Source organism: Lycium ferocissimum, chromosome 5 (assembly GCF_029784015.1).
Source record: "Lycium ferocissimum isolate CSIRO_LF1 chromosome 5, AGI_CSIRO_Lferr_CH_V1, whole genome shotgun sequence".
NCBI classification, from domain to species: domain Eukaryota; kingdom Viridiplantae; phylum Streptophyta; class Magnoliopsida; order Solanales; family Solanaceae; genus Lycium; species Lycium ferocissimum.
The window spans coordinates 73,135,810-73,149,768 of NC_081346.1; the positions used below are offsets into that span (position 1 = coordinate 73,135,810).

Genomic DNA, 13,959 nt, shown 5'->3' on the forward strand with positions numbered 1-13,959 from the left:
GGCGCGTGCTTTTAACAAAGCGAGAATTAGAAAGTGTTTCAAATCGCGCTCGGGTACTCAAACGAATATTCCCTAATCAAAAAGAATACAAAGGGAAGTTCGCACCAAACTGGCAAGGGCCTTATATGGTACGGAAAGTGCTGTTAGGAGGAGCCGTGGTCCTTGCTGAAATGGATGGTCAAGAATGTCCAAAAGCGATAAATTCATATGCCATCAAAAGATACTACGTGTGAAGAAGAAGATTGACGGCAAGGATTCAAAGTTTCCATAGTTTAGTTGTTCTTTAGTTTCATTCCCTCTATGTGTAATTTTGCATTTCTTTTAGAAAACCAAATCCAAAATTATGTACGAACTACGCAAGGACCTGATTCCCTATACTTATAAGGGGATACGTAGGCGCTTTTCCAAGCTCGGTCGCTTTTCCAAGCTCGGTCGCTTTAACCTAAAAATCCAAATTATGTATGTTGAACTACGTCACGACCTGATTCCCACCTGGGATACGTACGCGCTCGTTTGAGTTCGGTTCTTCCCAAAGAAAACTCCAATATGCTTACCTCGAACTACATTTCGACCTGATTTCCGAAACGGGATACGTAGGCGCTCTCCCGAGCTCGGTCATTTAAAAAAAAATCCAATAAACCTTAGGAAACTTTAGAAATAATTTAGCAAGTGAGCGAAAAATGGTCCCACAAGAAATCGGGCACTTTTTAGAAGGATCTCAAAAAATTCCTCAAGCACGATGAAATCAAGAAGTAACAAGTACACACTTACACTGGGACAAAATTTTTTAGAGGGTCTCAAAAATTCCTTCGACATAGCGAGACTTGAGTAGATGCAAAGACGTATATAAATTGGGGCAAAATTTTCGAAAAGGATTCGAAAATTTTCACGAGTCAAAGTCAAGAAGAAGAAGAAGAAGAAGAAGAAGACGGGAGGCCTTGCTTAAGTAATTAATGTCATGACATTAAAAGGACATCTATAAAATATTACTTTTCAAAATATGTATGCATATATCTTCAAAAGCAAATCATCGCATAAAACTTTCCTAAAGGAAGAACAAAAGATTTTAAAGAAAATGAGCATCCTTTCCTTCGAGATACAAGCGGAAGAAGTCCATACGCATGGGAGGCGATCGACCATATAGGAAACTAATAAATCTTTCTGTGAATGCAGGAACAAACAAGCATGGATGTTTTACACTAACACGTTTGCTAGAATGTTCAAAACAGGGTAACGGTGGCAAGCAAAGCGAAGAAAAAGTAGGGTACGAGGTAGAGTTATTATAGAAAAAGATAGAAGAAATAGTAAATGTATCACTTACGATTTAAATTACTAAATAAATGGGGTATATATCGGAGTAACATTTATGGAGTCACAAAAAAAAAAAAAAAAAAAAATGTCCCTTAACTCTTAAATACTTCCTCAGTGACCAACTCGTCATCTAAGGGTTCATTTGGTTTGCAAACAAACTACTATCTATAATATCGGGATTATCTAATAACAAAATTGTTTAGTCAATATATCTTTTTCGTAAAAATTTGATTTATTGATCTAAAAAAGGGATATATAAAGTAAATATAAAACACATGTTTGCTTATACACTATATAACTTGGATAAACTTTTATTTTTCATGTAACATCTATTCCTTTTGTCATAGACACTTGTTTCTTATCCATTTTCATGGATAGGAATCTCCACATGTCCATCTTTAATTTGGCCTGCAACTCATCATATACAGTACATCGAAATCTCACCAACCCCAATCACTAGCACGGCCTTGGTACAAGAAACTAAAACCACGTGTTAATTAATTTGAATTTTTATACTCTATGATAAAATGCACATGTTATATGTGTTTGGAATAAAATAGACCCGCAAAAATAATATTTACGGTATTAGTGAGAAATGAAGAACACTAAGTTATGGTTAAACCAACAAAATAAAAAAAAGAAATAATGACACCAAGATTTTACGTCGAAACCCTTCTGAATAAGGGAAAAATCACAGGCCAAGAGGAGCAACTGATATCACTATAGTAAGGAATTTTACACTGTATAGTCACGAGTATAAAAACTCCAAAGACCACTACATACTCAAAAGAAATAACATTCTTTTGGTTTTCCCACCTCACTATAATATCGTTCACACTCTATTTTTCTTCACAAACTATTTTCTACACAGTTTATGATATACCCCACTTCGCTCTCTAAATACTCAGATGTATTTGTCTGAGATTGGTGTGTTTGTAAACTGATCAAGGGCTCCCTATTTAGAGGGATGAAGACTGCCCGTATTCAGTCTTGGCATTGATTGGCCTATGCCAATTTTTTCAAGAGTTGTGTCTGCCAAATGAAATTGCTGCATTTTGTTTTCACATATTTTGTCAAAGGGAAGAAAACATTTCCCTTAAATCATGAATATGGGGACTGGACCCCACAATATGTACAAACATTTTAGGTGAGTCATGAGTGTGTGCATGAAGTTCACTTAACTCCCTTCTTCTAATTTTACGCCTATATATACCCCCTTCTATTGAGTAATTTAAATCGCAAGTGACATCAGGAAAATAAAAATTTATCTATCTACTATCAAAGTGAGTAAAGATTTCGATCAATTATAGTACAACAATATGGAAGCTCTTTGTCTAGCTCCAACACATAATTTTACCAGCAACCCCAAATCTACAACAATTAGTCGAACCGCGGCAATTCCTGCTGGCCGCAATGACACATTTAAAATATCGACTACTGGACGTAACATGAAAATGGGTGGCTCAAGGGTGAGACCATCGGCATTGCCGTTGAAGATGTCACAATTAATTTCTCTAGCTGACTCTTCAGCACCGGTGGTGAGTGCTCCTGCATCCTTGCAGGACATCGAGGCTGGAAAATTGATAGAGAATAATCCAACGGGTGGCGATAGTGAAGAATTGGTCCAGTACTTGCTTGAAATATTGGCTTCGAGAGTGTACGATGTTGCTATCGAGTCCCCGTTGCAGCATGCTACAAAGCTTTCAAAGAGGCTTGGACTTAACCTTTTTATCAAAAGAGAGGATATGCAGTCCGTATGTTTAATCTTTCTAAATTAGAAATTATTTAATTTGAACTTAACATTTTAATTTTATGATAACCACATAAATATTATGACATGTTTTAAATCTGCATGGTGTCTTAAAGAGCCTATTTGGTCAAGTTGCCGATATCAGCTTATTTTGAGAAGTACTATTTCAGAAGTGCTTTTGCAAAAGAGTTTTAAGAAAGTAGCAGTTTGTACGTGTATAATTGGCTATACCATTTGAGAAGTATTTGTATTAGTTTGACCGATGTTTTCGAAAAGTGATTTTGAAAGCTAAATTGGGATACAAGGAGTAATTAATTTGGAAAAGATGAAGTTTTGATATGGATAATCTTATCCTAAAATGTTCAAAAGCACTTAGTTTTGGGAGATACTATTTGTTTCAACTTTTTCTAAAAAGCCAAAAATAACTTCTACTACTTCTCAAAAATGCTTATTTATTTATTTCTCACAAGCTTGGCTAACAAAAAAGAACAACAAAGAAGAAGTTCTTGTAGTTGGAAATATGCAAATATTTCTGCATTGTCTGTGACTAATTAACACAATCAAACTTTTCTTTAGACTATAACAATCATCGCCTATAACAATATTTCATGACTATTAGAGGTCAAATGTTTTTTAAGAATCGATTTTTCATATTATTATTATTATGTATATTATATCATATGTTCTTTATAATAGTATTTAGCTATAGCTGTTAAAAAATATCCTAAAAAACAACATTATATTGTTATTAAAAGACTGCATTACTAATGTATTGGCATTTTTATAGGTGTTTTCGTTCAAGCTTAGAGGAGCTTACAACATGATGACCAAACTTACAAAGGAGCAATTAGAAAGAGGGGTTATAACAGCATCAGCTGGAAATCACGCACAAGGAGTTGCATTAGGTGCTCAGAGACTTCAATGTACTGCTAAGATTGTCATGCCTGTTACCACCCCTGTGATCAAGGTAATAAATAAGATGTACTACAATATTTTAATTATATAAGACTTTTAATTTAGGTGACTTTATTTGATCGGGTAAGAATTTAAAAACAAATGAAAGACTTTTGGAAGTACTTGTGATCTTTTGTTATACTAATATTTATGTGGCTATAAAATCCTGAAATTAGTCCTAAAAATGTTATGACAATAGGTGACTATAAAATGTTCTCATCAAGGAAAATGAGAAGTTTATGTATTCCGTAGGGTCAGGTGACAAGATTATCCCATGTTAATATGGCCCGCCCAACTTTCTTATTCATTAACTCAGTTCATCTTGACCCATTCAGATTCAGTCCATCTAAAAGTTAGACTCTTTTGACCCATGAGAAATCTTGTCAATTTTTTTACTTTTTTTTGGATATGTTATATATAGATATAATGAAGTAGAATTTTTTTTATTAGTTTTGTTTGGTAATCAAACAAATTGGAGTAGGTAAAAAAATGTCCAATGAAATAAAAACTTGGTAAAAGTTGGATGAGTTGAGATATGATTTATATTTAGACATTAGTCCATCTTGAGCAAGCTCATTTCAGCGCAATTAACTTTTAGGCAGAGTTGTACAATGACTCATTTGTCGATTTAGTCCATTTTGATCCATCCAAATCCAGCAAAATCATCCATTTGCCACTCCGGCTTAAGTTTAGATTAAATTTTCATAATTAGAAAAATGTCGTTATTCTTCTTAAAATAGACTAAAAAGAAAATGAGATTATCACATAATCCGGAACAGAAAGAATAACTTATTATGAAATTATTTGTTTTCTAACAAACAAAACCATGCTTTTTTTTTTTTTTTCCGCAAATGAACAGAGGGAAGCAGTTGAAAACTTAGGTGGTAGAGTAGTACTTGAGGGTGACACATTTGATGAAGCTCAATCATATGCATTGAAGTTGGCTCAAGACGAAGGTCTCACATTCATCCCACCATTCGATCATCCAGATGTCATCATAGGCCAAGGTACTAATAGGGGCGCAGCCATCTTAGGCCAAGCATTATTGCATTATTTCGCTTCATCGGAAAATTTTACTTTATATAAATAAAAAGAATAAAGTATTTTTGTCCTGTTTCAACGAGGAAAAAACATCTATAGAATTATACTTTTAAGAAAAGAAGTCCTAAATTGCCTCTGTGTTTTGCAAATATGTCTAGTTTTGCCCTTCGTTTAAATTTTGGTTAATCTTGCCCTCGCCGTTAACAAACTGACATGTATTTGTCTTTATTTTCTTACTCCGCTAACAAAATTATTAAGATAATTAAAAAGATAACAAAAAAAAAATGGTTATTTTTGCCCGCAATTTAATACTGTAGGCTAATGATGCTCTTATTCACTGCTTTTATTCACTAACGGGTCCATTTTGAACTTCAATTTATGCCTATTAAAACCACAAAATCCCCCTACTTTTTAGCATCCTCTTCCCTCCGCTCATTCCTCTAACGGCTCCACAAAATCTTTTGCTATTGTAAAATGTAAATATATTTGTAGAAACGAAAACTCGTTAAAAATGTCACAGTAACATACCTGAATTTCCTTTCATCAATAATATCGATTTAGTGGTCGTAAGCTTATTAAATCTGATCTAAATTTCAATTTGTCACATGCCAAAGTGTTCAATTTCTGCGGATTTAAAGAGCCATCAATCACTATAATCTATGATTATTTCATCTATTTACTTCTTTAAATGCTGACACTGCATATGAAAAAATTCTGCATGCGCATTTAGGTACAATTGGAACAGAGATAAACCGTCAACTTAAGGACATACATGCAGTATTTGTGCCTGTTGGTGGTGGGGGTCTAATAGCTGGTGTTGCTGCCTATTTCAAAAAAGTTGCCCCAAATACAAAAATTATTGGAGTTGAGCCATTTGGTGCAAGTTCAATGACATTGTCATTGCACCATGGAGAAAGAATAAAATTGGAACAAGTTGATAATTTTGCAGATGGTGTAGCTGTTGCACTTGTTGGTGAAGAGACTTTTCGACTCTGCAAGGATTTAATTGATGGAATGGTACTTGTGGGTCGTGATGCTATTAGTGCCGCAGTAAAGGTTAGACACACCATCTTTTAATTTATCTTACACACGACTTTAGACGTTTTTTATGTTTATTTGGAACGCGCTTCGGCGCTCGATTAATTTGAAATCATGCCTTGTAAAGGTTAATAGAGGATAAGCACTTTCTACTAGAATTTTTCTATTCTTAGGACTCGAACCTGATATCTTTGATTAAGGTAAGACGGATTCTATCTATTCTATTACAGCCCTTCGTGGCACTTTATATGTGAATTAAAAGCAGTTTGCTATAACATGTTGTAAAAAGTGTACTTTAGCTAGGCCTATCAATGGGGAAACGCTCTCTGTTTGGATTTTTGTCATTCACAAGACTTGAAACCTAGACGTTTAGTTAAAGATCGAGCGATCTTATCCATCTCACCACAATCCTTAATGTTACTTCAGATGTGAAATAAAAGCAATCTGCTACAATAGGTTGTAATTTATGTATCCTAGCTGCCTTTTCTTATGAATGTATTATTTTTAAAAGGAAAAATGATCAAATTCGCCCTTGTACTATTTAAAACTGAACATTATTGCCCTCCTTTATTTTTTACCCCCAATAGAGTCAACTTGAGGATAATTCTAAATCATATAGTCAAAAGTTTAGGGGTAAAACTTGAACTTTTTCTCAAAATTTTTGGAAACGTGGAGTCCAATCATTTCAATCCAGAGTTTTGTTAATGGTAAGGGCAGAACGATTTGTCAGCGGCAAAGGTATGAAAGAACCAAAAGTATAGCAAAAAGCAAAATTGAGCAATTTTAAATGGCACATAGATAAATTTGAACGTTTTAAGTTCTATAGCGTTTGACATGTAATTAATTGTTTGTTTGTTTTTGTCTCAATACATAGGATGTGTATGAAGAAGGAAGGAACATATTAGAGACATCAGGTGCACTTGCCATAGCTGGAGCAGAAGCATACTGCAAATACTATAACATTAAAGATGAAAATGTTGTAGCAATTGCTAGTGGAGCCAATATGGACTTCAGCAAGCTAAAATTAGTAGTGGATTTAGCAGATATTGGTGGACAGAGAGAAGCTTTGTTAGCTACTTTTATGCCAGAAGAACCAGGAAGCTTCAAGAAATTCTGTGAACAAGTAAGTTACTTTAGTCAAATTATATCGATCTATGTTGTTCGAATTCTTTAAAATGTCGTTGAGTGCGTGTCGGTACGTTAAAAGTAGTGTATTTTTGAAGAATACGATACACGTGCATCAGTATTTAATAATAAACTTTTTTGCTTACTACTATATAGGGGTGGAAGAATTAGTCTATGAAAATATGACATCCGTCTAAGTTTGGGCTGGTTAATGACCCATTCTTTTATTAAGTCATCTCATTTTGGTCAACCCAATTCAGTCCAATTCGAATTTTTAAAAAAGGCCGTTGGGTACGTGTCGCGGTGTCGGTACTCCAAAAGTAGTGAATTTTGGAGGGTACCACATGGGTGCGACAATATTCAAGAATACACATTTTGCTTACTATTATATAGGGGTGGCAAAATTAGACCGATGAAAATATGACAAGTCTAATCCGTCTAAGTTTGGGGGGTTAATGACTCGTTCATTTATTAACTTAGCCTATTTTGATCTGTACAATTCAGTTCATTTAAAAGTTGGACTGATTTGGGCAAAATATGTAACCTAAATTGACTCAACTCATTTTAACCCACTCAAATTTAATTCAACCCGTCCATTTAACACCTCTAAAGTACTATATGATTTATTTCTTTTTGGTATAAGAAACTGACACTTTTAACTTGAATTACAGGTGGACTCTTTGAATATTACTGAATGCACGTACAGATATAGTTCTGGAAGGAAACAAGCACTAGTTCTGTACAGGTAATTAAACTTTCTTTCAATTTTAGATTGTTTTATCTTTGTTAGCAGAATTTTTTTTTATTATTGTATCTAATACTTTAGTTTTATTTATTTGTTCACTTAATGTGCAGTGTTGATGTTCATAAAAAATCGGATCTTGATGCAGTGTTGGAGAGGATGAAATCATTACAATTTAATACTGTTAATCTCTCAAATAATGATTTGGTCAAAGAACATCTAAGGCATTTGGTAATATTATTAGTCCTTAATTAATTCATTTTGTTATCATGTGGCTAATTAATTTTGAATAAAATCATATTAATTATTGTTTTCTATGTGGATTTTTTTTAATAGATGGGTGGCAGATCAGATCCTAGTAATGAAATTTTTTGTCAATTCATATTCCCTGAGAAACCTGGAGCATTAAGGAAGTTCTTAGATGCTTTTAGCCCTCGTTGGAATATAACTTTGTTCCATTACCGTGAACAGGTAATTAATTACTAATCACAATCTTCATTTTCTAATTGGATTTAATTTATATGTACTTACAATGTAAATAATTTAATTATCTGAGCATGTTTTATTTTTCAGGCAATTAGTTCTAGTTATTATAGACAGTTATTTGCAGAATACTTACAATTATCTTTTGGATTTAAGTTATATACCTCATAGTGTAAAGATTTTTTTTTATATTATTGGTGTAGTTGAACTTGTGTTACTAATATATTTGTTACTATTTTTATTAGGTTACTAATTATTGCTTATCATAGATGATTTATCACTTGGGTTCTAAAGGCCTAGCGAGTTCCCTTTTTTCGTCCCAAAGCCACTCGTTTTCTATATTCAAACCAATGACTCCCTTGTTCAGTACTGCTAACTATTATAAGGGGATGTCGCCCCTAGGCACTAGTTGAAATTACCTTATAAACAATCTGATTGTATGAATATTTTCTTACGCCGTTCAGTACGCAAAATTTAAATTCTTATCGTTTAGATAACGTAAGAATATAATATCTTTTGCCAGTGTAAGTAACTTGTTATTTTCTATTTCCATGACAGGGAGAACTTGATGCAAGTGTGTTTGTGGGATTCCAAGTTTCACAAGGTGAGATGAAAGAGTTCCAAAATCAAGCTGACCAACTTGGCTATTCATATGAAATCGAGAGTCTCAACGAGGCTTCCAAACTTATAATCGAGTGAAAAGAAAATTGGTGTTTTAAGTAGAATATTGGCTACTTCTGGTAGAGCAATAAACTTGCAATTATTGCAAATCCTACTTTTCTACTGGTATTTTAAATAATCGTGGTGTAAGGGCCTTTTCTTAATAATTTATGAATTAACTTGTGGTAAGTTAATTAGGGAGTAATCTTGATCTTGTATGAATAGTACTACATGTCTTATGTAATGGCCATTCAGTTCCATTAAGAAACAATTTGTTACTGTCAACTACTTTTCTAAACTATTATAAGTTGAACTGGACTTGTGTTGAATTGCTGGTAGAAATGGCACTTGCTGGTGATTATACTGTAATGGATTTTAAAATCATGAAATTTTCATCGATGAAATTTGAAATTTCTTGATAGTGATTATTTTTCAATTACGAAAATTGAAAAATGTCTAATTTGTGAATTTCACCTCAACATTCATTTATTTCTCTAATTTATTCTTTTCTCCACTTCTTTTCTCAGCTAGAATTTAGCCTTATTCATCATTAAGCATCATGTTTTTTACTCATCACAATACGGAGCTTACAATTATATGATAACATGAGAAGAATGTAATGAAAACTTTTGTTATACTTACAAATTACAGTGTTAAATGAAAAAAAGAAAAGGATTGAAGGATGACTAGTGCTTCATTAAGTCTTTAAGTTGGCAATCCCTGCCTAAGGCATTAACATTGAAATTGAATATTCATCAGAGAGTGAACCAAAAATAAAAATAAGAACAAGTTGAATTATGCTTGAATTAGTTCTCTTGTCAATAGATATGTTCTTGATAAGTTGCTGAGAGAGACAACCCAAAATTGCTTTAAAAACTTAGGGCAACAAACATTTCATATACAAGGAAGCTTAGAATATTCCACTCATACATTAATAAACAGTGATTCGACTGAAGAAAGAGAATTCTTGGTTCAATTCTCCATTCTCCACCTTAATGACAAAAAGTAGGATTGATCAAACTCTATTGAATCTGACTCATAGTCATCACATATCAAAGAATGACTCTAGTTATCAGCAGGTGTTTGAAAGCGAAAGCAAAAAAATCATTGCCTAAATTCCGAAAAGAAAGAAGTAAATCTGTATATCCACTTGATTCACTGCTATAACACAATCATATACTTGAACCAATAATTAATAACCTTCAATATCATAACCTTCTTCAGCCCCCAAACTCCTATAATTTCCGGTACTTCCTTATGTCTGTCCTTTTTTCTATCCCCCAACTGCATTTTGCTACGGCTTCAAGCAAATTTCCAGAAAGAAAGCTATATAGTAGAGCCTTTTCTGCTATAGAACGAGTTAGCGGACAAGTTTCCAAGCTTTATGCATGATTTCATCGTCTATGTAAGGGCGCAACGACCACATGCTGGAATAGCTATCCAATTCTCCGGAAGGTGAAGTGAGGTTAAGGGAAGAAACAATTTTTTCCTGTTACAGGCAAAAAAGAATTAAACGTTACGAGCTTGGCTAATTCTAAACCGATAATAAAGAATATATTGGACGGAAAAAGATTATAATTACCTGCATTGTGTAGTCACTTTTTACCATGGAGTGCACTATTGCCATCAGTGTTGCAGTATCAATGACTACATGTTTCAGAGAATCAACAGACGATGCTTCTTCCTACATTGGCATATTATCAGAAATCAGTTAACATAAACAGTCAAAAGGGAAACATATATAGGCTCAAGGTCAGCCTAATGATCACGATTGATTTAGATAATTTTTTCTGATTTTGATAATTTTTTCTTTTAAGAAATAAGAACATAGGAATGTCTATATTAATTAAAATTGGAATTTTTGAGTGAACATTACAAGTAGACTATTCTATTCCGGGACTCAAAATCCAGATAATAATCACATAAAGTAACCCTTTCCACCTGGAACTTAACTGTTTGAATAGCTTTCCAACAAACTAGCTTGAAACTTTAAATTTAGGAGTCAGAATCTTTTCAGCGGTGTAGCACCACAAATGCCATTTACTGTGATATTTTAGCAAATCCGATAGAAAGTCACATTTGGTTAAGAGCTTATAAAATTCATAAGGATAGCAGACCTACTAGTGTTAACCTCATAACTACATAATATGACCAAGCATAAACTTGACTGTAGTTTTTTTTGTTTTTTTGGCTTCCCCCCAAAAAAAAATGAATTGAAGGATTTATCTGGATTTCCAACATAAGTTCTTTTTTTTTTTTTTTTTTTTTTGATAAATATAATGTCTGTGTCAGCTTGCGCACCTCGACTAATTATACCGGATACCTACCACCTGCGACCAGCACAGGTATTGGGTAACTCTGTCCACCAAGGATTGGACAAATAAGAAGAAATCGCCTTGCGTTTTTGCCTCCGTTTTATCCAATATTAATTCTTGCTTTCTATTTTCTCAAGTTCATTCCAGAATAACATAATTATTGATGTGTAATCCCACCTTTCTAACAACCATTTCATAGAGAAACAGTCTCCACTTGCAGCAATTTTCAACAGCATAAATAGTGGCTCAGTTCTAGATGAAGAGTTAGCTAATAATGCATGGGTGATACTTATTAAAAGCTCAAGCATGTAAGTGGCTAAAAAATTAAAGAAAAAAGGAACTTACTTCATCATGAGAGGTTTCCAACAAATCTTTACCATTGCCAACATTTAGTTCCCCCTTTTGAGCCAAACAACAATTTATCGATTGCACTACAGCTTCCGCATCCTTTAAAAGACATGCAAGTTCATCAACTACACACTTTGCTGCAATTAAATATCAGCATTTTACAACCAAACTCCAAATCCAATTGGAAAATCGCATAACTGTTTATAGTGCAGCTAGACCAATCATGTAAAGATGATATAGAAAAATTATTAATTCAGGGCGCAGGGAATACCTTTGTTTACGTGATCTTGAAGACCAAGGTGGCATGTATGTACTTCTGTGCAGAAGGAACCCAAGTTATAAAGCGAATAACACCACAAAAATTCTAAAGAAAAAGATTGGAAACAAAAGGGAGAAATTCGAACTGCATTAGATGTACTTAGGATCATGATATGAAGACAACAACAACAAAAATCAAATCACAAAGACAATTTGTCATCCCTCTTGTTTATATATAGACATATCAAAAAATCTGAAACAAGATATTTCAATAGTCTACTATATGGAAAAGATATATGCAAAACAGAATTATCCAAACTAAACTGTGGCAGCGAGAAAGAAATGACCATATGACATACATAAGTAGCATGCATACAATATGTATCAAAGCCAAAATCTCAATTGTCGTAAAACCAAGAGAGAAAGAGGTAAAGATTCCAAACTTGTGAAACACTTACACTTGGACATATTTTGTACAGAATCATGAGCATTCAGACATCCAGCTTCTATGTAGGAGGAAAGCCTCTCAGTTTCATTGTCTCTAATAATGCGCTCGACCAATTCAGAATTCTTTTCAATCGGTTGGCGCCGCAGATACTCTGACAAAAGCAGGCAAACTAGCTATATTCACAAAAGAGCATATAAAACATTAATTATATTCTTGGAGCAGATTCATTCAAATGGATGCTATACAACGCTTACCGAGTCCTTGTTGAAAACCAACTAGTAATCTACTTCCCACTTCCGCTAATTCATCAAACTTTGTAACCCTGAAATACAGAGAACTAAACTTAAGTACTCCCACTGTCCCAAAGAACTAGTCACGTTTCGCTTCTCGAGAGTCAAACTACATGATATTTGACAAACATTTCAAGATGTACTTTTCTACCATATTGATGTGAGAAGAAGTGCAATTTATAGTACTTCTCGTATAGTTTTTTAATATCCAACTTATAATTTAAAATATGGAATTAATCTAAACAAACTTAGCTCCAAAGATTAGTCAAATTGACTTTCGAAAGGAAAACATGCAACTACTTTTGGGACGGAGGGAGTAATCATTTTCAAAGTTTGTATCTTTTTTTTTTTTTCATCAAGTAGCACAAATCCTACATGTCAACACTGTGATTTCTCAATATCTGCTTAAACTTGAGATGAAAATCTAAAAAAACTTTCAAACAATGTCTGACCAATCACCCCCCAAAAAAAAAAAAAAAATGCAAGAAATTAGTTTTTAACCACAATTCCAACTGGTCAATCTAAGTACTCAAAAGGGTAAAAAGTATGGCTTCACTTTAAGAAAATTCTCCAGAAAAATCTAATTTTTTTTTTTAACAGAAATTCCCATTTAGCTAAAAAAAAATTATAAACAAACTCTATTTATTTTTTAAAAGGTTGTCTAATGAAATAAACCAACTCATATCAGGTGGTAACTTAAATTGAAATAAAGTACAAAATGTAAGGAAAAAAGAGAACTTTGTGAATAATAAAAAAGAGAGAAAATCATATAGTCCCAATTATTTTTAATTTTTAATTTTTTTGTGCTGTTAATCTGTAATTTTAATTGAACAAGTCAAACAATTAATAGAAAAGGGGAATAATAAAGATGTAATACCTAATCATGAACTCTGAGAAAGTGTGAGAAATCTTGTGTTCAGGTTCATACAAGGAACCACCATCTTCTATTTCCATTGTAGGAGGAAAAAAGTAAAGAACTGAACAAGTGGCAAGAGATTCTGTCAAAGGTTGTCGGCTGCTAGGGTATCTATAGGTGATTTTTAGTGTTCAGTTTTTGCTATGTCTTTTAACAGTTGTAGACTGCAGAAGAGTATACCTTTTTTTTTTTTGTAACGCAGAAGAGGAGTACACCTATGTATTAATATAAAATTTGTATTTTTTGGTAATTAAAAATTTATAATTCTTTTATTTGAATG

The 13,959-nt window shown here is 33.3% G+C and overlaps 2 protein-coding genes across 5 annotated transcripts; one reads left to right on the forward strand and one right to left on the reverse strand.

The window, feature by feature from the left end:
• Positions 1–2,538: 2,538 nt before the first annotated feature.
• On the forward strand, positions 2,539–9,160 carry LOC132057378 (threonine dehydratase-like). Its single transcript, XM_059449960.1, has 9 exons — positions 2,539–3,065; positions 3,849–4,028; positions 4,875–5,022; positions 5,787–6,112; positions 6,969–7,217; positions 7,891–7,964; positions 8,075–8,192; positions 8,298–8,432; positions 9,003–9,160. The coding sequence occupies exons 1-9, from the start codon at positions 2,631–2,633 to the stop codon at positions 9,141–9,143; spliced, it is 1,806 nt and encodes a 601-aa protein (XP_059305943.1). The 5' UTR covers positions 2,539–2,630; the 3' UTR covers positions 9,144–9,160.
• A 994-nt stretch (positions 9,161–10,154) lies between these two features.
• Positions 10,155–13,771, reverse strand: LOC132057382 (uncharacterized). 4 transcript variants are annotated; one of them, XM_059449972.1, is made up of 7 exons: positions 13,641–13,771; positions 12,728–12,795; positions 12,484–12,624; positions 12,039–12,080; positions 11,765–11,904; positions 10,687–10,788; positions 10,155–10,593 (listed from the first exon to the last, which is right to left on the reverse strand). In XM_059449972.1, exons 1-7 carry the CDS (start codon positions 13,715–13,717, stop codon positions 10,465–10,467), a joined length of 699 nt encoding a protein of 232 aa, XP_059305955.1. In that variant the 5' UTR covers positions 13,718–13,771; the 3' UTR covers positions 10,155–10,464. The 4 variants fall into 4 exon arrangements, with proteins under 4 accessions (XP_059305955.1, XP_059305953.1, XP_059305952.1 ...); XM_059449970.1 differs by having other exon boundaries at positions 12,484–12,642; XM_059449969.1 differs by having other exon boundaries at positions 12,484–12,642; positions 12,728–12,810; positions 13,641–13,751.
• Positions 13,772–13,959: the final 188 nt, after the last annotated feature.